The sequence below is a fragment of the Mus caroli genome, unplaced genomic scaffold (assembly GCF_978045245.1).
Source record: "Mus caroli unplaced genomic scaffold, Mus_caroli_1 scaffold_19, whole genome shotgun sequence".
Taxonomy (NCBI): domain Eukaryota; kingdom Metazoa; phylum Chordata; class Mammalia; order Rodentia; family Muridae; genus Mus; species Mus caroli.
Genome location: NW_028227274.1, coordinates 27,671,008 through 27,698,591, shown reverse-complemented (window position 1 = coordinate 27,698,591; position 27,584 = coordinate 27,671,008). Strand labels below are relative to the sequence as shown.

At 42.5% G+C, this 27,584-nt stretch overlaps 1 protein-coding gene across 2 annotated transcripts in view; it reads right to left on the bottom strand.

The window, feature by feature from the left end:
- Nucleotides 1–15,016: 15,016 nt before the first annotated feature.
- Pik3c3 (phosphatidylinositol 3-kinase catalytic subunit type 3) overlaps nt 15,017–27,584 on the bottom strand; it is a 79,449-nt gene continuing 66,881 nt past the window's right edge. For both annotated transcript variants that reach the window (XM_021150598.3, XM_021150599.1), the window contains 3 exons: nt 27,268–27,358; nt 19,396–19,521; nt 15,017–15,414 (listed from right to left, as the gene is read on the bottom strand). In XM_021150598.3, coding sequence (XP_021006257.1) covers nt 15,400–15,414; nt 19,396–19,521; nt 27,268–27,358 — 232 coding nt within the window. In that variant the 3' untranslated portion in view covers nt 15,017–15,399. The remainder of the gene's footprint in view (nt 15,415–19,395; nt 19,522–27,267; nt 27,359–27,584) is intronic.

The window sequence follows — 27,584 nt, the reverse complement described above, 5'->3', positions numbered from 1 at the left end:
CTACTTTATACTACATGCCCCTCTGCACTACTCCTTTAACTGCATGCCCCTCTGCACTACTCCTTTAACTACATGCCCCTCTGCACTACTCCTTTAACTACATGCCCCTCTGCACTATCCTTTAACTACATGCCAGGCCGCACTAATTTTAAAGGTCACAGCCCTAAGGTCCAGAGGACCCAGAACTAACAGCGAGCCAAATCCCCTCAGCTTTCATCTTAGTTTAAAATATTAATTTATTTTCCAAGTAATATCTGGAATATTAAGCTGACCAAGAACATTCATCTGATAAAAGATATGCAAATATCTTTATAAATATACAGTATCATTTATAATGTTGACAAGTCAGAAACTCTAAATTCTAAAATCAGGATGCAAGCATGAAGATATCCCCTCCCCTCCTCTCCTCTCTCTTCCCTCCTCTTCCTCCTCCTATAAGAGCATGCACACACACATACTCACACACACACACACACCCATTTACCCTCTCTCCCCCGCACACACAGTCTATTTCATTTTCAGCTCGACAGATGGTCACAAATTGCCTATAATATTCATAGACTTCCAACTCCAACTTATATTCATGTACAAACCAAACGTAAACATAATAAGATGTTTTAAAAACCGATAGAGTATCAGACTAATTTTGCAAATGCAATTAAGACATATATCATCATTGGATATATTAAGTAAAAATAATTTTTAAACAATCCAACTAAAATGAAAAACAATAAGATAATCCTAATCTAACAGTTGACAAGCCAGAGCTCACGTTGTACCCATGCCCAGTGCTATCTCATGCTACCCAGATATCAGCCGTTCCTTTTGTTGCCCAGGTTAGTACAGGGTGTACAATGCAGAATACTTTGAGGCACCGAGATGGTTTTAAATGAGAAGGTAAGGTGTGGAACAATGCTTTCCCCAAACCAATTTGACTCATTATTAACAAACTATAATTCTTATCTCTAACTTCAGGAAACACAAGGGGCAAGAGAACAGAGAAGTGGGAGAAAAGCAGCAATCATGTTGTCCAGGTCATGCCAAATCCTTCAGTGGGGAGCTGACACATAGCTCTGTTCTACATTTCCAAAGGCAGACTGTGGAGCTGGTTCAGGTTTATAGTTCTTTGTTCTTGTCTCCATGAACAGTGACTTCCTCTTCCCTTCCTGAAGCTGTTCTCCACATCACTGTACAGTGCCAAGTGATGTTCTCTACATCATTGTACCGTACCAAGAGAGAATAAACATCTAAAGGATGATCAGGGTCAAAGGTTCAATGTCCATCTGAGGAGGCTTAGGGCTCCATGATTTGTGAGAAGACATCAATGAGGCTAAATTAAAGTGGTGCAAGTCCAGAGTATGTGGCATCAATGACATCAGTGTAGCTCAATGACAGTGGATTTACGTGCAGCTATGGAGAGAGAGGAGGCATAACTGATCTGGTCAGTAAAAACTTGAACCAGCCCACAGGGAGGCCCCCAGAGATGGAGAGAGGCAGTCCTGTACCTGAATGGGAAGAATCGGCAGGGTCAGTAAATATGGGTAACTGTGCTGGTAGGTTCAACTTGAATGAAGCTTCCTCTGATTGAGAAAGCTTTATAAAACCTAGAGAAATGTGGCTCCCTAAAATATGGCAGAACCATTCTTGAATGAGGGAAGTGAAACCCAGTAGGTAATTACAGATGTCAGCATCTGTTCAGATTCATGGAGCCCTTGCAATCAGGCATGCTCAGGTTGGGACACAACTAAGACCACAAACACGTGTCTGAAATGAACAACAGTGTAAGTGCTGACAAGCATATATAGACTGTGGGCAAATGATTCTGTGTTTTCAGTCCTATTGATCTTCCAATTCCATTTGAGATCTCAGCCAAAGCATTTACACGTGGATTTTAGAAGTTCATCAATTTCACTGACTAAACTATAAATTACTGCCACTATTCACCAATAGTGTGGTCCACTATTTCTTTCAGTTTGACCAAATCTATGATATTTGTGTCGCTGCCCAGGATTTCTGTGTTTCCTATAGTTGAAGTCCAATGCAAAGAAATGGCAGTGATGTTGCTTCTCCTTATCCACATCCTATTTGTTGGCACTTAGTCTAGGCTCTGCCCCACAGTTACTTGGCAACAGCCAGGTGTGCCCAACTTACTATAAAAGGGGCTGCTTGCCTCCTTCTCACGCTCTAATTGTCTTGCTCTTGCTCTCTCCTTTTGCTCCTGCTCTCCTCTCTCCCCATTCCCCCTCCCCCATCTCTCCACATGTTCATGATGGGCCTCTCACCACTCCCTCTCTCCTCCCCTCTCCCCATGCCGTGAATAGTATAATCTTTCCTATACTATGCCATCATGTGGCTAGTGCCTCAGAGGGGGAAGGGATACCTCAGCATGGGCCCGCAGAGGCATCCCCTTCCCCCACACCATACCGTGTCACCACCAAACATATTCCTGGTTTATCTTTTTATAAAACACAACGCTATCAAGTAGTAGAGCAGAGAAGCAGAAGCCCACAAACCTCTCTGCTTCTCCAGCCCCAGCCCCACTCTGCCTGTTCTGTAGAACTATAGATCAGAGTGGTCACCTGTGTGGCTATGCACGGTAATGCTTGCATGTCACACTGTGCCAAGCTTTACAACAAGCCATTCACCCTTCATAGACTCTTACAGGGTAGACTTGTGACTATTCTCCTTGTAATTATATCATGAAAGGTCTCTGCAATCCTCTATTTAGAAAATTATAGTCAGGGGCTCCACAGTTAAGAGCACTTGACATCGACAGAGAACCTAGGTTCAATACTCAGCATCCACGTGGTGGCTCACAACTGTTTATAATTTTAGTTCCAAGGTATCAGATCGTGTCTTCCAGCCTCTTTGGGGAGCCAGATATGTACATGGTGCATAGACACACACTGACAAAGCATGCATACACATATTTTTTTTAATTAAAGAAAACTATATCTAGTTTGAGGAAATGGACAGAGAGACAGACATAGAGAGATAGAATAAAGAGAAACAAAGACACAGAGAATGGAAGCACAGGACCGCGGGCCCAGAGACATATAAATGTCATACAGGGAAGGGTAACGGGTTCCGGCAAACAGGGTTATAAAGTAAGCTGGCAAGGGACGGCCCAGGGCAAGGATAAAGGGATTCACTGGTAGAGGCAGCGTACACTCTGACACTCATAAGAGAAAGACTAGCCTCAAATCTCCTCTGCAAGCAAACACCAGAGCAGTCTTGGAGCAGTAGCACTCAAGTCACCAAATCTCTTCCCCTTTCTCCAGCTCTGCAACTTTTCAAGCAAGTAGAGAGAAGTCAAGGGCAATATTCCTACCTTCCCCTGACTGTCTATGCAGTCTCTGTCACCTGCCTATGCCAGCCATCTGTGGGAGGACAGCAGCCCTGATTCTGGGTGACAATGGATGCTTTAACTGCTACCGGCAACTAAGTCAGAACAGACATGGAATGTGTGCTTAGAAAGTAGTGTTGTTACTCACACATGAAAATTCGAGACAGAGTTGTATCAAGTTGCCATTGAAGGATGGCAGAAAAATTAACCAGTGAGCAAGAGTATAGGGGTCAGGGGGACAAATGACACTGTCCTTTTGGTTAAGGCCAGGCGTTTTGTCTGCTTAATACCGTGGTTGAGAGAACAAGATAGCAGGCCCAAATCACAAAGCTGAGAGCTGCAGAGCTGCAATTAAGCTCTTGCCCATTGGGACCTTCTCCCTTTCACTTGTTGACACAGGGTGGGGGAGGGGCCAACTTCTAGCCACCTGAAGTATCTATGAAATATTCAGACAAACTTAAATTTAGAATTAAAGATGAAAAATGGATTTTATTTTTTATTCAAAAATACTAAAAGAGGTTAGAGTGTAATCGTTGCTTAGAGAGGGGATTAAATCAAATCTGTATTGAATCAAAGCTGTAATTTTTAGAACGCATGCTAATACTGCTCCTATAGATATTTTAATTAGTAAGCGTGCTTATCCTGTTTTGAGAGCTAAATCTAGATGTGTGAAGTTTGTTTACTTCCTGAGGCTCATAAGCTGCCCACTATCCCCAACCCCCTGCTTCCTTGAGGAAATGTTTCAATCTGGAAGAAACTGCTTTAGAGAAAGAGGCCAGTGTCATGGAGTGAGGAAACAGGACTCTACCATGCGACAAAGTCACCCTCCTTCCTTCCCACAGTCCCACCGAAATGGTACTTGTGCGTGTGGAACTGTAGGAACGGAGATCCACTGCCAACCATGGATGCTCAGAAAGCTCGCCTGGATCAGCCAATGTAACCTCACGGAACTCGGGTGCTCTCGCTGCTCACAATGGCATGTTCAATTCCTCTAAGACGCAGGCTTGAATTAGCTTAAAACTTCCAATTTGACTCTTCTTCAATCAAATATTCTTGCCCAAGTCTAGTGTGTGTACAGGCATGATCTTGAGGCCTTGCTAATCAGTTTCTTATCTACTGGGTGAAGAGAGTGACAGGAGTTATACTCCCTGGGTCTTTAAAACAAATCCCTATTATGCACAGCAGCAGTTGGAACTGAGGCAAGCCTCAAGCTCATGCCCGCGCACACTAGGCTTGGGGCTCAGAGTCAACTTCAGAGAGCAAAGGTACTGGCTGGTAGTAAGGAGCATGCCCTGCTGGAAAGGATGGAGCTGGTCATGACCATGGTGGGAGGGGGGCCAGAAGGCAGGGGAACAGTTCAAGGAAGTCTGAAGAGGACATGATGAGTCCCATGGGGCCTAATGACAGCATTTCACAGTATCAAAAGGCTGAACACCCCTGATAGGCATACTGTGGAGGCAGGGAAAATGTGGAAGCACCAGCAGCCAGAGGCATTGAGCTCTGGGGTCTCTCCTTCAACGATTGTAAAGATGCCAGCAGAGCTTTGCCCTCATCAGGTTAAGTACTTATCACATATCTCCCAAATTTGAAGAAGTCTACCATAAATGGTAAGTCGTTTAATTCCCACGTCTTAGTCTCTGTAGAGATTAGCAGCCTTGTCCTTTCTAACCCCTGCTTAGAGAAGTGACAGCAAAGTAAATCCCTTGAGACACTGTACCGACAACTCAAAGAGCTTAGAAGAAAACGTTTATACAATCACTAGTTCTAAAAGATATTGACGATGGAGCCAATGCTGGCTTCACCCACTCACTTCCCAGCTTTCTTGTGCTGGGTGGAATGCGCAGCCTTGCTCATGCTAGGCAAGTGCTGTTCCTCTACTGAGCAACTGTCCTACCGAGCCAGTTTTTCTCTCAAAAAAAAAAAAAATGGTTTAAAGAAGAGAGTTATTCAAACTTGAAAGGCTTCCATAGAGGCAAGGAACATAGAGATGTGTGTGTGGGGAACAGGGATAGTGGGGAAGGGGACAGAATATATGTGACATGAAAGTAGGTGAGAATACTTGGGGTGGAAAGGTTTATGTGAGGTTGGAGGTGGGTAAAAACTATCATGAAGAGTGCATGAAAAAGGTCCTACCTATGGAAATCTACTATTCTGTAAATGAGGTTTGTAAGGTAATTAACAGAAAAATTTTAAAGTGTGATGAGAAACAAGCCACTGCTTGAGTGGATAATGGTGCTCCAGGAAACCATAGGCTAATAAATAAAAGTTCCAGTGCCAGAGTCAGATCCCCCATAAGTGCAGGCTACTGTCATTGTTTTTGGTTGCCAATCAAAATCAGATGGGAAGACCCATTGACAATGAGACATCAAGCTTATTATACTTATCTGGAAACTTCTTCCTCGATGGTTAGCTTTCACCATGCTGGAAAGTACTACTCAGGCTTTGGAAGGGAGAATTTATCCACAGTCATTACCCAGCTGTGGAAACTGAGTGCTAAAATACCAACTGCCTGGAAAGGTGTTCCCACAGGTGAAATGGTGGAATATTTAAGAGGATAACTGCTTCCTCATTGGATTTCAGGCAGCACTGGCAGAATTTATACTGTTAAACCTGGTTATAAGCCCATGACTGGGGAGGTTCTTGGTCCTAGGTGGCAAGCTACTACTCATGTTTTAGAAGTAAACATCTCAAACTGTCCTCTAAATATTTGTTTATACCCATAGATTAGTGTCACCTTCAGTCTTGGTTACAGAAGCCTTTGCAGTGACTGGTACTGAATGCAGAGACTCCCAATGGGTCAAAGGGGTGAGAATGAGCAGTTACAATGCTTGTCCCTAACAGGGACATTTAATCTACGCCCTCCCCATGCCACCCTAATGGCTCAGGGTGTAAGAAAGAAGAGGGTGCCGAAAGAGCTGGACATCCAGGCCACTCAACAATCCATCAGGAATGAAATGAGCTCTTCCTGCAGAGCTACAGGCAGCCAGTGAAGGGATCATATTCCTGAGGTGAAGTCATGGTAAAGTTGTCCTTGTAAATAACCCCACCCCAGGCCGGGAAGCATCCTTACAGATCAACAGTGGGACTAAATGAGTGGAATTAGGAGAAAGTGAGGAATCTGTAAGGCAGAACAGATGTGATGGAGAAGGAAGGATAAAATGTGATAGTGATCAAAATACTGTGTGTGTGTGTGTGCGCGCGCGCGCATACGTGTAAAACTGTGGAGAAGACTTTAGCTCTTCCTATGACTGTTAACCGTACTCAAATGCAGGCCACACAATGTTTCTACTTTTCATCTTTTTTTTCCCTTTTGTTTGAACCTTCAAAGGAGAAAGCTTAAAATACTTAGACTTATTTTTCTGCTCAGCAATATTAAGCAGCTTATTTAGATTCAAAACCCTCTGCTAACGCTCGCGTTTTGATCCCTTCTATCCATCATATGCAGACAAATGTTCCTCTCCGGCAGCACAGCTAATTTTTCAAGCTCCTGGTGACACACAGTCGGTATCTCAATTCCTAACGAATCCTTGCCTGCACTTCCTGTTTGTTGCGGCTGTGGCTGCTTTTCACAGGATCTCTAATGTCTTGGACATCAGTGTTTCATATTTTGTCAAAGTCAAGCCGGTGACACAGTCAGTAGTAACACTTTCTTCAGTTTATGACTTGTTCTTATGGAAATGAGTCTCTCTTCCTCTGCTCAAATATGCAACCCTTTATCTGCATACGGAGAGTTCTACGGAGTCACTGATATTTAAAAATCAGTTGACTGGGTATGAAAAAATGTGCATATATATGTATAAATAAATACATAAATCTAAGTTGGCAATCATTTTTTTCCTAGCCCAAGGCATAGCTTTTAGTGACATCCCCTCACTAAAATTTCCTTCCAAACTATTCATCATGCTGTTTAAAAGATTAGTGACCTATAAACACTCCTGCCACCAAGCTCTGCTGTGGCTGCTCCTTCACCCAGTCTCTCAAAGCCTGGTGGGGCCACTATAGCTTCCTGGAAGAAGTCCTGTTGCCGCCATTAATCCAGCCCCTGTACTTCTATTCAGTTTTCTACTACTGATTTCCCCCCATGTTTAAGACTTCCTAGTTACCAGGTTTCTGTTACAAAAGTTGTAATTTTTTGTTAAAATACAAGAAAATACGAATAAGAAAATTAAAATGAAGAAATTCCAGGATCCTCACATCCCTAATCACCTGTGAACACACATTACTGTACATTTGCTTAGAGCCTTCTCCTTTTAGGGAACCCCCCCATGAGGCCTCTACCCTAAACAAAGAACTGCAGCAGGCAACTGTGGAAAGCTGGGAGCAGCAGAGGTGGTCCCCATCGGCCCTGAAAACAGACATTACAAATGACATTACACAGACCAAGCAGGTTGTATCTAGGAATATAGATGTATAGACATATGCATATATGCATGCAGCAACAATTAAGGGAAGAGGAGGCCAGGGGGTTGAAGTAGAGCACAGAAGAATAGATTGAAGGGTTTAGAGGAAAGGGAAGGAGGAAATGCTGTGGTTAAATGATAGTCCCAAGGGAACAACATTCAAAACAGTGATTAAGCTATCAATCACACATTACCTACCACACCCTTAGTTTTATAAAGTCACTTGTCAGATGGGCAGATGAAAACCACATTTCACAAAGAACAAAGTCCATTGAAGAATTTTTATTGAAGAAGAGGGGGGAAAAGATCACAAATTCTAAGCAGAAAAAAATGCTTAAAATCTTTTACGTTACAACGATGGCCAATGGCATGTCAGTTGACTATAATAGAAAGTCCCTGCTAAAGAGACCCCTCCCACCATTCATTTTTATACTTGACCAGTTTCTATCCAAATTTGTCGGACCTTCTCTGGACCTTCTCCAGCTGATGTCATTCAGGTGTCACCATCTGCACTTGCTGCCCGGCTTCCTTTTCTTCATGTTCTTAGTCACCCAGGATGGAGCGACCTGGCAGTGGGCAGGGCTTCCTGTGTGACTAAGTGTAAGTAGCCCAGGGGACCACTCACCAAGAACCTCTGGGTTTATTTCGAGGCTTTTGTTTCTGATTGGACTCCAGCTCCCTGCTAGGTATAGGCAATGGCATCTGTCTTTCAGTGATGAAAAACTAATTTGCTTAGGCCTAAAGAGTACTTTACTGTCTGTTGTAGTTGGGCAGACTAGGAAGAGCCTTCAGAATATTTATTAATCAAGAGTTTAAATGTCCTTGTTTCCTCATCAGATACTTGTGGTCCCCCTCCCCCAACTAGATATTTTATTTACATTTCAAATGTTATCCCCTTTCCTGCCCCGCCTCACCAAAACTCTCTATCCCATCCCCCTTCCCCCTGCTTCTGTGAGGGTGTTCCCTCACCCACCCACCCACTCCCACTTCCCCACACTGGCATTCCCTGCAATAGGGCATCAAGCCTTCATAGGACCAAGGGCCTCTCCTCCCATTGATTCCTGACAAGGCCATCCTCTGCTACATATGCAGCTTAAGCCATGGGTCCCTCCATGTGTACTCTTTGGTTGGTAGTTTAGTCCCTGGGAGCTCTGGGGAGTCTGGTTGGTTGATATTGTTGTTCTTCCTATGGAGTTGTAATACTTGTGTTTTTAAATTTTAAAATCTCAATGATACAATGAAGATTTATTTCTAGATAAGATGTGGGGAGAGCTTTACTTGTGTGATGAATTTCAGTGGCAACAGCCCTTTGTAATAACTCTTAAGTGTTTCCAATTAAGCAGAATATGGGAAGTCTGTGTTAACGCAGGAAAAGTACCCAGGGAAGGGCAAGGAAGCAGAGGCTGTGCTCTCTGCCATAAAACCCATGTGAAGCCCAGTTATCCCACAGCTCTACAAAGACACAACTTCTTTCCTTTTGGCCACCATAAGCAGTGGGCGTGTGCCTGCCTGTGTGTGTCTGAGCATGTGTGTGTACAAAACAAGGTCATTAGAGAAGGGAAAGATCATGTCATTGTTAAAAACTATTGTGTATGTGACAAGAAACTGAACTGACTGGGACTGTGAGCACAGCTGTATGCTATCTACTGGGTAACACTGGACAGAAGGACTCGCTCTCATGAACACCTGGATATGGTGGGGGCTGACACAGTTTTCATTCTCTTTATAGGAGAGAGCTACTCTTCCACATGGCTGGCAATTCTCACTCCACAGACTCCCTTCCTGCACTTGCCCCACTGCCTGCATCATTGCTCCTTGCATCTTCACCACCATCTACGAGGCTGGAGCAATAGATCTGTTTAAATAAACAATCTCTACTGTCATCTACCCGGTTAAGAACCCATAGGTCCTGGTGGTGGTAGTAAGGACTACTATTATTTTATGAAATGGTCAGGTTGTCACACTGCCTTCTAAGTATGCTTATAAGCAAAAGTTTGGGCTTTTGACCTCAGTCAGAGAATTTTTTTTTTACAGTCAATGGACATTCAATCGACCAAGGTGATGAGAATAAATGACTGTGAGATCTTAGTCCTAAATGGGACATCTGCATCACTGTCTCCAAAGGTCAGGGAATATTTTAGAAGTAGAAGAGCAAGAGGTAGAGCATGAGATGGAGGCTATCTTCCTGGCGTGACATGGTTGTTGCTCTCATGAGCTCACAGTAGCTACAGCTACCTGTAGAGGACCTATCAGTCCAAATTCCAGCAAGGACTGTGGTCGGGGTGGGATGACAACCTGAGGAGCTAGTGGAAACTGATGGTTCTTTGGATTCGGGAGAGTCATTTTCTTTTCGGTTCTGGTCACTGTAGGTTTCCCCGCCTCCAGTGGATGGCCTGATACCCACACATACAGAAGACTCAGAAGTACATAGAAAATAAGAAGACAGCATGATATCTGGAGGGGGATTCCAGAAGGAACTGGAGGGGAGGAAGGATACAATCAAAACACACATGTGAGTAATTCTCAAAGAAAAAAAATATAAGAAACAAGAGAACATTTCAATGAAAATGTAAGAGAAGTTATACCCTATGGGAAATGTGCCTATGCACCTTACACAAATATTTAAGGACATTAATTAATACCACAATAGTAAATATCTCACAATGACAGTTTAATTATAGACTACTGTCACATTAAAAAACTATAAAATGCAAAATTAATAGTAATTGCCACCTTGATGGACATTCTTAAATGTAGACTGGTAATTGATTTTGCAAACTGAAAAAGCAAGTGGCCTTACACGTTAATAAGTCACTTGGCTGCTTGGGCAGAATACAGTTCTAGCTCTCAAAGAAAAGACCTTCCTCTGACCCCACAATACACCTGTTAGGTAATAGTTCAAATCCTGTTTGCAGATGTAAATGGGGGTTCCTGTCAAGATTACTTCAAACTAAAGACATTGGAACAAACTAATCTGCCCTTTGAACTCTGGTGCTTGCTCCATTTTGCAGAGAAAACAAACAAACAAACATTCAAGCTAATCATGAAGTCTTCTTAGCATATTATCAAATTGTCTAGCTCACCAAGAAACTATGTGATCTTTCAGGAGCTGGCTGGGCTCTTCAGTCACCTAGAATTTCAATTGTCAAAATTAGTTTGTCATTAATCCAGCCTTAAATTTGACATTCTGAAAGGGCCCTAGCATACATCTCACCCCTTCCTCTTCAAGTATTTCCCCTGCAGTCAATATCTGAATCTTCTACAGGAAATCTAGAAACATCAAACAGGCCAAGTCTGATTTGGTTCTGCCTGTGAGCCTGTGACATCACCACACCCAACCTGACCTTTTTTCTTTTTAAATTGGATATTTTCTTTATTTACATTTCAAATGTTTTCCCTTTTTCAGGTCTCCCCTTCAGAAACCTCTATCCTATCCTCCCTCCTCCTGCCTTTATGAGGGTGCTCTCCCACCCACTCACACATTCCCCCACCCAGTCCCGTCTTCCCACCCTGACATTCCCTACACTGGGGCATTGAACACCCTCAGGCCCAAGGGCCTCTCTTCCCGCTGATGTCCAACAAGGCCTTCTTCTGCCACATATTCGGCCAGTGCCATGGGTCCCTCCATGTATATTCTTTGGCTGGTGGTCCAGTCCCCAGGAGCTCCGGAGGTCTGGCCTGTTGACATTGTTGTTACCCCCCCCCCCCCCGTGCCCCATGGGGCTGCAAACCCCCTTAGCTCCTTTAGTTCCTTCTCCAACTCCTCCATCAGGATCCCCGAACTCAGTCCAATGGTTGGCTGTGAGCATCTGCCTTTGTATTTGTCAGGCTCTGGCAGAGCCTCTCATAACCTGAGTCTTTTGAAGCCTTCTATAAGAGCAGCTTTTCTTTTTACCCAGAGTTCCCCGTTTAGCAAATTCAAGCCTGAATAGAACAGATGGCTGCCACTTCTTCCCTCACCTGGGATTTTCCATCTCCATCATTCTTTCGTCTTAATGCTTTATTACAGTGATGGTTCTCCAGTAACCACAACCGAAATGACTCTCACACCCCCAAATAACCCCCAAAGCAGTCAATATTCTATGAAGCTCTAAGTCTCAAATTCTTGAGAAAGGCAAAGAATTTGGTTTAAATTCTGGACAGTCCAGAGCAGAGCTTGCCAGCTGGGCGCTAGCAGGAAGGAACGCTGGTTGCTTTCTTCTGAGTACAGATGTAGTACCAGCTGTTCCAAGCTCCTGCTGCCCTCACTTCCCACCATGGAAGAGGGTGCCTGCAAGTGTGAGCTGAAACATAACTCTTGTGCCTTATGCTTATTATCACAGCATCAGAAAAGAAATGAACACAGATAGAAGGCCTGCGAGCAGCCTACACTACAAAGAAAGTTACAGGCCTGCAGTATGGCTGCAGGCCCCGTGAAACCCACTCCTTTACTGCCTTGCCCAAGCATGCGCAGTGAGGCTGCATGCATGGGCTGCCTGCCAGGCTAGACTGTTCCTCATGATTGGGACCTGTCAGCCTATATGTGAACGACCTGAGTGTGTGTGAATTCTGATTGGATGAGGTGGGGTGGAGCTAGAAGGAGGTGAGTCAGCGCGAATAGGAGTTGTTTAGCCCTTGCCCTAGGTAGAAGCCAGTAGTAGTGAAGAGAGTAGTTTTAGCCCTTGCCTTGAGTAGAAGTAGAGTAAGAGAAGCTGTTGTAATAGGGGTAGTTTAGCCCTTGCCCTAAGAAGAAGCTGCTGGGGAAGAGAGCTGTAAAAGAAAAAGCCGGAAGTAAAGCTGCTGCATGAACCCGCCTTGGTGTCCAAGTCGTTTGTGTCGCTGCCGGCTTGGAGGACCAATGACACAGGCCAGCTCCAGCTAAAAGAAAAGCTGTCTCAAAAAGCAAAGCACAGCTCAGAGGATAAGAGCACTAGTTGTTCTTCCAGAAGACCCAGGTTCAATTCCCAGCACTTACATGGCAGCTCATACCTGTTTTGAGGGCTGGAGAGATATCTCAGCGGTTAAGAGCTCCTCCAGGGATCATAAACACCTGTAATGGGATCCAATGCCTTCTTCTGGTGTGTCTGAAGACAGCTATAGTGTACTCATATAAATAATAAATAAATAAGTCTTTTAAAAGAAAGTTAAAAAGAACATTGACATTCAAGTCTTTATGCAGATACATTTTCAGGAGGACATAGCAAAAAGTAGGACAGTACTAGGATGTTAAGTTTTAAAAAACACCAAACCTAATTTTTAAAATTAAAATTAACAGGTTGTTTGGGGCCTAGGAGGAAGGACAGGTACTGAGCATGAAGGCACAGCTCTGAAGACAGACAGTGGCTGTAGGCAGGAGTTGGTAGGCTTGACATCAGGTCTGGCTCACTGCACAAAACATTAGGTAGTGGGGAAGCAGTCTTGGTAGAGCCAAGCCCAAGCGAGTCTTACTCAGCAGTGTTTGCCTGTTCAGAACTTCCTATTAGTGCAAGACCTCTTCCTGAGTCCTGTTTGATGGACGCATCTATCCATACGTTGAGTTTGTAAAGATCAGTAAATGCTCAGTAGGCTACAGCCAGAGCTGTTGGTGGAAGGCCTTGGCTTCCTATGCACTTGCAGACATGAGGAATCCACAAACTCCTTAAGGCTGAAGATGTTTATCATGACAGCTGCCAACCGAGATAGGAGACATAAAAATAATGTAAATGTCCAACCCAACAATATGCTAATTATAAAGCTATGGAAACCTCGTCCAGAAGTTAGCTCATTATCAACAGAGCCAGTCAGAGAAGACTGGAGAAGAGCCAACAGACAAGGGCTCTGAAAACCACAGACGGGTTAAGACATCTGACCACGAAAAATGACACTGACGGATGGAGGAAAGGAAGAAAGGGCCCCTGGCCAATCACTGTCAGCACAGGTTTCCAATGGTGATTTAAAAGATCTTGCCCTCTTTACCATTTTTCTAATCTGCATGAGTGCTTTATTCAGACTGTAATGATGAGGCTAAGACGTGGTGAAGAATCTGAGGGACACTTCCTTAGCAATCATGGATTTAAGAGATGTTCCCTTAACTGTGTGCTTGCTTTACAACCATGAGAAAAAAACATTAATTAATAATGTAATATAATTACATTACACATTATACATTACTGTATAATGTAATTACACATTACATTATACATTACTGTATAATGTAACCTTTATACATCCTGTTAATTGATATTTAGTATTTACTGGGTCTTAAACATGAATACTCATTTTCCTTACAAGGTCCCATGACCGCAACATGAATGTGCAGGTATAACTGAGGGACTCTATCATTGTAGATGCTCATTTTCTTCAATATTCTTCTGAAAAAAAAGGCTAGACAGATTGGTGGGAATTCTAGTCTTGAAAGGCAAGCATTACTTTGCGTAAGACAGAAAGGATGTATTACATGCTTGAGCTATTCCAAATCTGTCTGCATGGAAAAAAAAAAAAAAAACTATTAGGACAGCAAGATGGCTCACTGAGTGGAGAGAGTTGTTTGTCATGGGGTCTGGCCTCCTGAGTTTGCTCCCTGGAGCACAGTAGGTGGAAGAAGAGACATACTCTTAAAAGTTGTCCTCTCACCCTTCACAGTGCTGAGGCACACTGCGCCCCCCGCCCCCCCCCCCCCCCCCCCACGCACACTGACACAGGGAAAAACGGACATTGTGTCACAGGAATGTCAGAGAGCCTCATACTGATACTGAGGAACAGTATCTACAACACTTTGCATGCATACAACCCAGGAGTGCTGGGAGCTGCAGTTTACAAAACAAAACCTCAATACGCATAGTTCTAAGGGAAGTCTTCTTAAAATGTTGCCTCCAACTCAAGGCACTCGCTTGACTGTGTACCTCTCCACGTGTGTATGGGCAGAAGCAACTCATCTGGACCCGTTCCTGTTGACTTCTTGCACACAGCTCTGCCACCCCTTGCAGAGATGCTCAGTGTTGCCTGCGGGAGCAGTAAACAGGTCACAGGCCACAGGCCACAGGGCCGATGCTGTGCACCGTTGACTCCTGCTTTCTCACTATCCCCTGCCCACAAAAGCTTTCTAAAAAAATAATGCTTCAACTATAAAAAAAATGTACTATAGTGTATGAAACTTGGAGAAAATGTAAAAGCAAAATACTATGTAAATTAGACAGAAAAAAGTGAACAAAAATGTGGGTAAGTAGACAAGGAAGAGAGGAGGAAAAAAACATCTTCAAAATTGAGAAAGACGTGGTGACCTTACAGACAGGGAAAACACGGCGCATGAGACTCAGAGGGTAAAATGCTTTACTGGTTCATATACACAATCCTCTTTCCATCTTTATACACTATAACACAAATATAGACAGTGATTTTTGGCTGACCCAGAAGTCATTATGTAGCTGAGGGTGGCTTCAAAAATGTGTCACTCTTCACACTTCGGCCTCCAGAGTTTTGGAATTAGAGATGAGCGACTACTCTGTCCGCAGCAGCTTTAAACAAACCCTCTGGGCTGGATTTAAGCAGTGGCATCCAAGGACACAAAGCCCAGGCATGACGTAACTTCTGGACACCCTCTCTTCCTTGTTCTTTCTTTGATGTCCTTAGTATACAGCAGTGGCTTCTCCTGTGTTTTCTTATTGAGCCAGGCATCAGGGTGGGTCAAATCCCCTTTCATTTTCTCCAGTACTATCAAAATTAAAAACAAACAAAACATAATTTAGTTTTCTGTTTATGAAGAAAGATTAAACAACGATCAATATTTAAATTGGGAGGTTTGCTAAACCTCCCAAGAGGATCAGGACTGTGTGGCTGTGTATGGGTCCCAGGCTTGCTGAGGAATCACTTATATGAGAAAATATGGATCAGGACTGTGTGGCTGTGTATGGGTCCCAGGCTTGCTGAGGAATCACTTAGGTGAGAAAATATGGATCAGGACTGTGTGGCTGTGTATGGGGTCCCAGGCTTGCTGAGGAATCACTTATATGAGAAAATACGGACCAGGACTGTGTGGCTGTGTATGGGGTCCCAGGCTTGCTGAGGAATCACTTAGGTGAGAAAATACGGATCAGGACTGTGTGGCTGTGTATGGGTTCCCAGGCTTGCTGAGGAATCACTTAGGTGAGAAAATACTTGGGGGGGAGAGTGGCTGGCTCACTGTAAGCCCAAGCCCAGGATGGCAAATTGTTATGTAGGAGAGAAAAACAGCTCCACCCAGCATGGGAAGGCGGGCCATCCTAAATCACACTGCAAACAGTACACTCAGCTCTCAGTGCCTCGCTCTGCCAACAACAGGCTAGCTGCTATGTCTTCCAGAATGGAAGTGCTGAATTCTGCATTGGTCTGAAAACCAAAGCTAAAGCAATTGTGAAAGAACTAAGCCAGCAAACAGCTGAGTCCAAGATGGGCACATCCCATATCACCAACACCCCTCATGCTTTTAGTGCCTATCAACTCCATCTCCTGGGGAATGACAGTGAGAGATCTCACTGCCAACAGTTACAGTGTGCAGACACCTACTGCTGAGATTCCCACGGAATTTAATCTGATATAAGTTAAAGTATCAACTTAAGCAAGAATATGGTGAAATGTTTATTTTATGCTAATGAAAGAAATAATTTACATTTTCAGAAGCAATTTAAATATTTTCATTAAAGGATCCATCAAATAAATGAACTCTCTAAAGGATGGTCCTTGATATACACAGAATCACAAGGCAAGAAGCAGGTTACGGTCAATGGGTAATCCTGGCAGATGCTTTAAACCCAACAGGGAGGTCCTGATACTCTTGAACTCAACTCTTTTCTTTATTTCCTTTTTACTTATTAATTTTACATCCCGCTCACTGCCCCCTTCCAGGTCACCCCCCCTTCTCCTCTGAGCCAGTGGGGAGCCCCCCTGGGTATTCCCGTACCCTAGCATTTCAAGTCTCTTTGAGGCTAGATGCTTCCTTTTCCACTGGGGCCAGACAAGGCAGCCCAGAAGAAGAAGAGATCCCTAGAGTCCTCACAAGCAGGAGCTGGACTCCGAGCACAGCACAGGAGTCAGGGAGACTCTGAAGAGAGGGACTGTCATGAAACCTACAGGGTTCTTCTCAAAAGCTTTCACATGATAAAGATTGAAAATGCTGGTAAAGACAAACTATAAAGGACCCACACTGACATGCTAGCAGTCTGAAGATCCTGGAAGCATCCCAGAAGTAAAATCCCCACGCGTGTTTCTGTATGTTTTTATGTGTGTGTGAGAAAAATCCTGTGACTGAACAGATGGTCTCAAATGCTTTCTTAAACACTTCAAAAGTGTCTGCCTATGGGGGAAAAATTGAGAATACTAAGCGTGAGAGCTGGATCCAAACATTCAGCTCCCAACACCTGAAGAACTATTTTTAAAAGGGCCGAAGCAAGCCCAGACCTAAGGCTCAGGGAACAGAATCAGGGAGTATGCTGTGAGATTGTGTCTCCTGGTAATATCAGAAGTCACACCCAAAACATCTTACAAGCCTGACTCTAAACGTGACCTGAACAAGATGACCTGACCAAGGTGAAGCCAATAAAGATGCCTCACCCACACCAAGAACTATAGTCAACTGAGGAACACTGGACACAAGAGAGGTGGGCTTCCCCAAGGAAGAACATACTAACTGACTGTCAAACAGTTAGCTTTGAAAACACACATATAATTAACACTAAATAGACTGAGTAGGTGCATAAAATAACAGTTAGTGAAAAAAAGAGGACAGGAATTTCCAGGATCATATAAATGGAAGTGTTTAAAAACCTTTCTTACACAGATAAGTGGAAGATGTATGAAAGAAAAAAAATATTGAGGGAATTTTAGCAGGCATCCATCAGATAGGCAGGGGACTGCCATCACAGTAACGATGCAATTGGAAGACCTCAATGCCTCCGCCATGTACCAAGTGACTGGCAGCCAAGCTTCAGAGCTGACTGTAGTCAAGAGAAAAGCATGGGCCAGAGCCAGTCAGGATAGGCTATGCCCATCAGGTGAATTCAAGGTGGTCAGCATTTCTACTATTTATTTCTGATTAACTATTCTGGGCAACTCAGGTGCATAGTTTTGTGATTTTTTTTGAGCAATTTAAAAAATTTTGAATTTAAACTTTTTATTTCTTGAGATGGTTCTCTACCTAGCACTGACTGTCCTGGTGGCTTTGAATTCACAAATATCTACCTGCCTCTGCCTCCCAAGTCCTGAGATTAAAAGAATGTGAATCACAAAGATCCACCTGGTTCTGCCCCTGAAGTGTTGAGATTGAAGGCATGTAAATTCATGTCAGATACTTTGTTTTTACTTCTGATGATCAGAAAGGTAGGGTGGAAAAGATGAGAATATTTCTTTTTTATTTATAAGTAAATAATAAAAATAACAAAAACCTACTCATAACAAACTCTGCTCAGGTCTAATAGAGTAACCCTCGATCGTGTATATAGCCATGAAAAACCTTTAGTGACAGTTATGGACCCAGAGCTCGTTACCTATTGGCCTCAAATTACCAGATGGGAACGTATGTCACAGGTCAAACAAGGTAACACAGAGTGCACATCACTGTTGGCTTATATAGGTGTCCGATAGGTGGCTGCTGGGTCCGTCGTTACTGTTTCTCGGCCATATGAGTACTGCCTTGTTATTCCTCCTCAGATAAGCTGAGTGCACTGGGAATACACGTAGGACACGGGCTGAAATAACACTGCTTCTGCCACACAACAATGAAAACCTGGCTCGAGAAAATTTCTAAATGTAGAAAAAAGTGGGTTTTAGTGAAGACTTTCTTTGGAAAAAGAACTCAGTATTTTATTTTGTCTGGGAAAAATTGTACACGCCTAATCTTCCATCTTAATGGTGAAATGAGAACTGCTTAATGAGAACTCTCAACAGCATCTACTGCTTGTCTTCTACAGTTATTTTGCATCTAGGAAAGAAAACAGGCTGATGCCTCCGGTTTCAAACAGATTGGTTATTATACACAATGAGTCTGCTTCTTTACAGAGGGGAGAGAGGGAACTACACACAAGGAGTCTGGGCACCGGGTACCCTGAAGGATGATAGTTTGGCTGAGAATGTGACCAGTTAACAACTGTCAGATATATGGCTTCAAACTCCATGGTAAGCATGATTAATATAACCAGTAGAATCAGGTTTTGCTCATCAATATATACACAGGGAAACTCCAAAAGCACAGAACACAAACAAAAATATGGCCCCCCAAAAGGGAATACTATGCTAAATCACACAATTAAAAACAAAATATAAACATTAGAAAAATCTCTACTACTTAGCACACGAGGAACAGCCAGGATTCAACAGACCAGCTCCCTCAGTTCCCACTCATGACCTCGGCTGGAGTAAAGTCCAGTAAGTATTTTTAGAAGGAAATAATAAATTCACAAAGAGGTTTTGTGGAAATGTTTATCACCTAGGATATTTAATGGTGTGTTCAAAAATTAGTGTATATTTTGTTTTCTACTTATTTATTTATTTATAGAAATGGCATGAATGGTAACACATGTCTAGGTTAGTCCTTATCTGAGCTGATTTTCTCTCCTGGACAGACATTAGCTGGTGTTTGGCCCTTTAGCCTAAGCTGGCTTCACCAGAGAAGTTTTTAAAGACCAAATGCCACCCAAAGTTCCCTAAGCCTTTGGGACATACCTGGGCAAACTTATGGATCTGCTCCACCACGGCGGCGAACAGTGCATGGACGCTCTCGTCGATCAGACTCTGCATGTAGTGCACAGCCTCCTCATCTGACAGGTCCAGACGGAACTTATCCTGAACCTAGAGAGGACCAGGGACAACATCAAGCTCTTTAATGAAACGAGTCAGGAATGTGCTCTGAAGAGACATCATTAGGATGCCAAGAGTTATGCCCATCAGGAGCTCTGAATGCTCTCTCCCAATCAGACACTGACTCCTTTTAAATCCAGAAATGCTATTCCTTTAGCTCAGAGTTGCACTTTCTGCTTGAACATTCTAGCTCAGGACCTACTATGTAACAGAAATAGACACGGCCAGGTGGGAGTATATTTCTTACATTATCACCCTGGCCTGCATACACCTGGTGCTACTGCACAGCAACTACATCAACCCCTGGTAACCTAACAGATCTTCTAAAAAAGCCTTTCCCACAGCAGCCCCTTGGACCTTGGCAAGGGATTATTTCAATGGGTCTATAGTGTCCAAAGATGGGATTGTGGGTTTTTAAATTCATACTTTAAAGCATTGCTCATTTTCAATACCACTCAGTACTAGAAGAATAAAGTGTATGCATGCATGAGTTTACATGTACCTGTGTTTTTCTGAAAACATAAAAGCCAGTGACTGAAGAATTATTTTGGCTAAAACCCGTGTAAGCAGTCTAGAAAGTCTCTTATTTGACTTTATTAAGGTGCTACTAAGGACAATGTTTGTCTTCAGAAGCCAAGCATGCTGGAAGTTGCCAAGGAACTCGTAACTGGTAAAGGGGTGTGTGTTTCCAGACAGGCTTATGCCCTGCACATAACCACTGCACTTTACTGCTCACATATACATAACTCACATACAAATAAATAACTTACATATATTTATACATATAAATAACTCACATATACTCCTTCAACATAGAATGGGAGAAAGCAAGATTCCCAAGTGGACAAAACAATTTAATTTGGTATTTCCTTTTATTTTTCACAGCGCTGTATAGTCATCAAATTTGCCCTCCATTGCCAGCTTAGCTGCTGCCCACTCCTGTAAACTGCCTTCCTCTTCCCAGACAGTACCCTAATCCTGTTCTACGACCCTGTGCTTTCTGTTTCTTTGGTTTGAGTATTGGTCCCTCACTGAGTTCATTAAGGAAAGGCAAAGTGCAATTTATGGGCTTTAACTACCCACAGACACAGCACATTGAAACATGGAGGCATGTCATGCGATTTGACTCCATAGCCCAGGAGAGAAAGGCAAGAGGAAAGTAGATGCAAACTCAGGGACAGGCTGGCACTTTGGAGGGCTGATCTGGGTCTCCTCCAGTTTGAGTCTTTGCTCTTCACATTTGATATCTGACAACATTAGAACTATTTCAAGAACATTAACAATAATTAGAAAGCAAATGAATCAAAATAAAACTCCAGCCTACCTTATCAAACTAGTGTACTTAACTGACATACTTACATGAAGAAAGAAAACATAATGGGCATAAAATGCTTTTTATGAAATATGAAACATTTTCTTTAAAGAAGTTTTGCGCATTCAGTCAGCATTGCTCTCCCTGGCTGTGCTAGGCCACCTGTCATTGTCCTCTGGCTTTGCAAGAGTCAGCTAACTAATCAAGCTATAGCTTGCATCCTTTCTCCTTCATCTATGTAACTCCACAAACTGCCACAACACACACCTTGCCGTTATGGCTGTGGGAGTTAACACTGACGGGCCACACTTCCAGCTCTGGTTTTCACTTTGTCCTTGTCCTTTCTTTCTAGTTTTCCTGATGGACTCACATGCGCAGTTCTGCACTCCTCAGGTGTCTCTTCCTTAAGCGTGTGCATGTGTGCAACTACAGAGACAGTACAGAGACAGCACTGCTTCTGTGTTCTCCGGCTTTGTGTCACATTTGCCTATCCGCAAACATACTTATTAACATAAAGTCTAGATAGTATGGAGAGAGACTGTAAAATTGTGTTGTACTGATGTGAAGGTTCATCCTAGTGGGCAGGCAGTTAAACTGGCCGAGGTTACACTGAACACTAAGGACTGCTGAACACTTGGCTTAGTTTAAAGCATATTTACTTACTTATACCTACTCAAACAATCTGCAAATTGCCTAAAAGCAAAAAGTTGTAAACTGAAATTTTATCCACTGCTACACAACAAGACTGCTTATGTTTGATGCTAGAAACTCAGTTCTGTGTACTTATACCTTGTCTTGTAAGTGCCACTTGCATTCTTGGTCACTGTTGTGAATCAGGGTACTCTAACGGTCAGTCCAGGAGTTACATCAGAACATGGAAAAGACATCTGTGCATTCAGAGTGTTTCTTCATTTTGGGACTGCAGGCATTGCTTGGTTCCTGAAAATCTACTTGTGACCTGTACCACAGCAGATCCATTCAACCACTTACTTGCAAGAAACAAGCAACCTCTCTAAAACAGTCACTTGGCCAGCAACAACATTTCTGCAGTGGATAATTACGCTTTGAGGAGTTGATGTTACCATTAACAGATGCTCAAATGCTCTAAAAGCATAAGTAAACCAATATAGGTCCAGTTATGTGCCACACTGACATTCTACTCAACAGTGGGCCACATATCTAACAGTGTCTCCAGTAACTGTAACAGTGGAGAGTCCTAGCCCACAAACGCCAACAGTCAGAGGCAGGCAAAGCATAGGAGATATTTAACCATGAGGCCTCCTCCATTTGCTTTGGAGTTATGCAGTCACTCTTTAGCATAATACAGTTAATGACCTAGTGTCTTTGCCTGCATGGGATATGCACCTAGCAACCTCAAAAGCAATCTACTCCTGCTAACCTGCATCAGGCCACACAAGCAATCTGTATAAGCAATCTCTGAACAATGACGTGATTTCCCCTGTTCCTACTAACAATAAAATTTTGTCTTTTATTTATAGAGAACAATTAAATGTGAATCTAATAAAATAACGCCCATAGATTAGCTAAAAGCTTTTGTACCATACCAGAATTAGCCTAAGTTTGCCATATTCAATCACGCACACACATACACACACACAATTTGGAGGAAATTTCCAATAAACTACTGAAACACATTTTCATATTAAGAAATATAGTGATTTTGTTTAAACTAAGTATTTTTTTATGTTTTCAATTTTACACAAGCTAATATAGAAAGACCTTTGTTTAAAAAAACCAATGCTCAGGATTTCTCACACACAGAGCAGCTTTCAATTAAAAGCAATGTAGACTTTTCCTCACTAAATTATTATTCAGAAAGGCACGTTAAGTAACACAGTTGACTCAGCCAGAAGAAAGGACAGACTTTAACTTATTTTCCTGCTGAGCTCATTTATTTGTGCTATATACAACCCAAAACTCCTTAGTGTAATAGAAAAGGATTTAAAGAGTATCTTTAAAAAAAAAAAAAAAAAGGAAAAAAAGGAAAACCCAATCCCCACCTAACCATGGCTACAGGAGAGCCAGCACCTGGAACTGCTTACAAAGACAGGAGCTGCTGTACAAGCCAACGACAGCCTCTCAAACTGCAAAAGAACCTGTGCTGCTGATCCGACAGGAGCCATGGGCAACCTCACAGGAACCAGGGGTAATTTACTTTTAAAGGTCATCTCAAATACAGTCATCTATTTATGGCTTCTTGTAATACATATAATTTCTTTGTTTTAAAGTTTAGTAGGAAATCAATTTAAAGAAAGAATGTCTCCATTAAATCCTCCAATAGAAAACAGTACCTTAAATTCTGGAATAGGCTCAGCATCAGAATTTAGAGGTTTCTCTTTAATTACTGCAATAAAGGGAGCAGGAACAAGGCTGTTAAGCCATGTTTATATGTGAATCCATTAATATCTCCACTTTGGTGTCCTCTCCCTCCAACTAAAAACAGCTATACATTTGAAAAGCTAGGAACAAACATTTCAAACTCCTAGAAGATAAGGCCATCTTTTCAACCTACCATCCCCAGTCACAAAGCTAAGGCCTGTTAGGGAGTACGCGTTTTGCCTAAGTGATGTATGCCTCTGTAGTAAGAAGTTTCATTTCAGTGCTGCCGGCTTGTGAAATGTCTCCTCCCAATTTCCTCACCAAGACTTTGTGTCTTTCCCACAGCTAACCTCACCACCGTTGTTGCTGCCAGATCAGTGTGCTGCCCCACCCTCTTCTCTCACCTGAAGCATCCACCATTGTCTAGTAAGTTGGAACTTTACGAACCGTATTCTGTTTGTTGTCTGATTCTGTGATTACAAGGTAGGTTCCCTAGCACAGGGAAATGGTTTCTACTAATCTTGATCAAGCAAACACCAGGACTACCTCACAAACAAATCAGCACTGCTCACAGTCTACAGGAGTGGAGAAGGGAAGGAGAGCGCTGGAGCAGCCTGGTGCAGGCGAGCCATGCTCACTTCAGAAAAGCAGATCTACAGACATCAGGTCCTTAACACAGGCCAAACAGACAGTGAATACAGGTGTTTTACATACTTTTAGTTTTCAATTTACGTACTCTTTTTACTTTTTAAGATACTGTTTTGCTACGTGACCCACATGGCACACAGAATTTGCTATATAACCCACACTGGCTAGGAACTCAAATCCACCTGCCTCAGCTTCCTAGTGTGCATGTGGGTTCGTTTTCTTGTTTACCTATTTTAGCACACTCCCACATCTGTGTGTGCACATATATGTGTATGGGCATGCAGCTGTGAAAACCAGATGATAACTTCTGAAAATCAACTTTTGCCTTCTACTGTTTAGGTTTTGGGGATTAAATTCAGGTCAACAGGCTTGATGGCAAATAACTTTACCTATTCAACATTCTTGCTATTCCGAAAGTGTTTATTTTCATATGATTTCAGTATTTCACACATACATTTTAATATTCATAAATAAACATATTATGCTTATGTAATCAACTAAGGATCTATTTATTCATTGCTGGAATTTAATTCACTAAGCTTTGGTTATATTAATAACAAAATAAACTTTATCAAAATACATTTTTTATTTATTAAACTATCTGACAGTCTTTATTTGAAGTAATTGGCTTGAAAGAATGACGACAGCTTTGAACAACTGGCTTGAAAGAATTTTGACAGCTTTGAGTGAGCTTTTCCTCTACCCGAGCTTGCTTTGGCAGACTGACCCATGGCTACTCGGTAATTCTGTTTACAGCTGATGATAGGATGCTAACTTCTGGTTTGCAGATAGAGGAAGCCTCCCAACACAAGCTTCAGGGTAGTAACCTTTGTGCAGAGCCCACAGTAACAGAAAGGTGCGCACATATATCTATAATATGTAATGTTCATACAATCAGGAATGTAGGTGTTTATCCATAACATGTAATATTTATATTAACAGAAAGGCACACATGTTTATCCAAAACAAGAATGTTTCAGTAACATTAGAACCCTTTCCTCCTTCAGAATGTGATGACCCAGTGGAACAGGAGCAGCTGTATACATTTCATCTCCAGTCTGAAGAAGACATGGAGCACCATGTCTATTCTTACCATTTCTATTTTTATCCCCCAGTTTGTGGTAGGCTTTCCGAATTGAGGGCTTTATGACTTACTTTAGATGAAGATCAGCGAATTCTTGAAGGTCCACACCAGAGACCTTCCTATCTCGGCTGCTTCATTAAAGGTCAAGGCCCATATTTAGGGGTTGAGCCCTGTTAACTCCATTTCAGATTTCAGAGCCATTGTGTGTCCAGGCACATCAATCTGAATAACAAACTGTAAAGTGCAAGGCACCATTTCCCAAAGAATTATAAAAGTTGTTACTTCCTATACAAAGCTAAACACAGAAAATGTTAGGACCGCTCAGGCAATCTGACCCTCACACCTGTGAACAAAGTGCCTCTTATACACTCTGTGTTCCCATAGCTAGTATACTATTTAATCAGTAACACAAAGAAATAGTGGTGGCCACCTTACCTCAGCAAAACTTTTATGTCTTTTCAAAGAAGCAATTCACCTAATATGCAAAAAATTTTAGTCAACTACTATATAAATTTCAAGTGTTGTAACTGAAATTTCAGTGAAAGCTGGGTATTTCACATTTGGATAAAAGATCAGAAAACAAAGACATCTGTTATAAAATACAGTTTTGAAAAAATATGGCAAAATGCCTTTTAAAGTTCTATTAAACTGAAACAAAGTGGTAGGAATTACTAGTCTAGAAAATATCTAACAGATTTGCTTTTTTGGCTCATTTTTCATAAAGGGAATTGTTTCATGCTTTAAAACAGCACTGTAAGGAAATCTGGTAAGGAAGCCCTGTGACTTCTTGAAATAGGTGGTAGCACAAGAGAGGATGCAGTGAGAACCAGAACTGGACAAGGACGCCACTGTCTATGGTACAGCTTAAACGGCCAAAGGTACCACTGCCAATGAAACCACTGTCTAGTCCCTGTCTGATAAACACTGCCTGCAATCTCACAGATGACTTCTGAACGTCCACCCTCAGGGAAGAGTGACCGCGATGGAGATCATAGAAACAAGCTTGAAAGACACCGCGGAAGAGATACTTAGGAGAGCAGATTCAAACCCAACTCCAAGTCACTTGAAGCCTGGTGCAGGCATCCTTCACCACTCAAGAATTTTCATCAACCAGTTGTATTTCCTGATGGGTGGCCCTCATCAGTAAAGTAAAAATAAAAGGACAAAAACCAGGACCTACTCAGGTTATCTTCTCTGACACAAAACACAATTCCTCTGAATAGTGCTGACTGGGTAAAGGAAGAAAATCAGAAAGGCCAATGTGTCATCCACCTGAACAAAACAGGAACTCTTTAGGAGTTCATTTCATTAAGAGACTAAATACAATACCTCCATTCAAACTCCTCTTAGCCTGCAACCCAAGGGAAGAACTGATCTCCTTCTGGTTCAGTTAGAGCGGAACTTAATTCTCCAGTCCATTCCATTAGACACAGGATCTGTTGATGACAGTCTCCACTTTTAAATCCTGAGCAGCTCTATCTTAGAGAATGTCTGTCAGAGATTTTAGTCTTTTCTGAGTTAATATGCTGCAGTCTTTCTCTGAAGTTGAATACTGACATGGTCCATCATCTTTTTCCCTTTGCATACATAAAGCCCTCTTCTATCAGCTCTCCTCAGAAGCTACTACCAGAAACCAGATGAAAGGAAAGGCTTCAAATCCACGGCCTGGTCCAAGTCTTGTTAAGACAGCGAGCTGACTGCTGCTGCTCACATGTGGCAGATCCTACCTGTCATCTCTATAGGTTGTTTACAAAGAAAACTAAAAGCGGGACTCTATAGCGATCCAGGAAAGTCCAAAACAGAGGGAGGACATATGGGGCTATAGAGACAGCTTCATCTTCATGATAGGGCAGCCTCAGCATGTTCCACCTGCATCCACCAAGTCAGGCATTTTGTTGGCAATGGTAAAGGTGGAGCTACCCACATGGGTACAGAGATGAATCCAGACGGGACTGACCAGGATTGCCACAGAAGACCTGAGAGTCTGCTGGTCTGAAATGTGACTAAATGTACAGAGAGGACTCCTCCTTCGACTCTGTTAATACTCAGTGGTCGATGGCAGCAGATCTCAACCTGTAGCTCAGGACCCTTATCTGCAAACTATCCGATATTTATATTAGAACTCATCACAGTAGCCGAGTTACCATTATGAAGTAGAAACAACTACAATTTGGAATGGGAGGTCACTACAACATGAGGAACTGTATGTACTCAGGCTGTAGTATCTGGAAGGGTGGGAACCACTGGTCCAAGGGCTGGGACAAAAAGAAGGCATGCACTGTTAAATTCTTTACCCATTTTTATATGTCAAATGTGAACTGTGTTATATACCAAAAAAAAAAAAGGAAATTACCTTTTTTACAGTTTTATCTGGTTCAAGAGCAATATCTGGAATGTTTGCATCAACCATCAAGGAGAACAAGTTCAAGATCAGATTGGAATATCTAAAAAAGCAAGAAAGAAAATGAAATCAGTGAGGTAGAATTTTAGATTTCTTTGCCTTATCAAGAACACCCCCAAAAGTGGTGACAACTGTAACTTTATGATTATTATTAACTCCAAGACAGCAGGCGTAAGCATTCACTTGTTACTGTGTGTGATGGTTTGTATATTCTTGGTCTAGGGAGTGGCACCATTTGGAGGTGTGGCCTTGTTGGAATAGGTGTGACC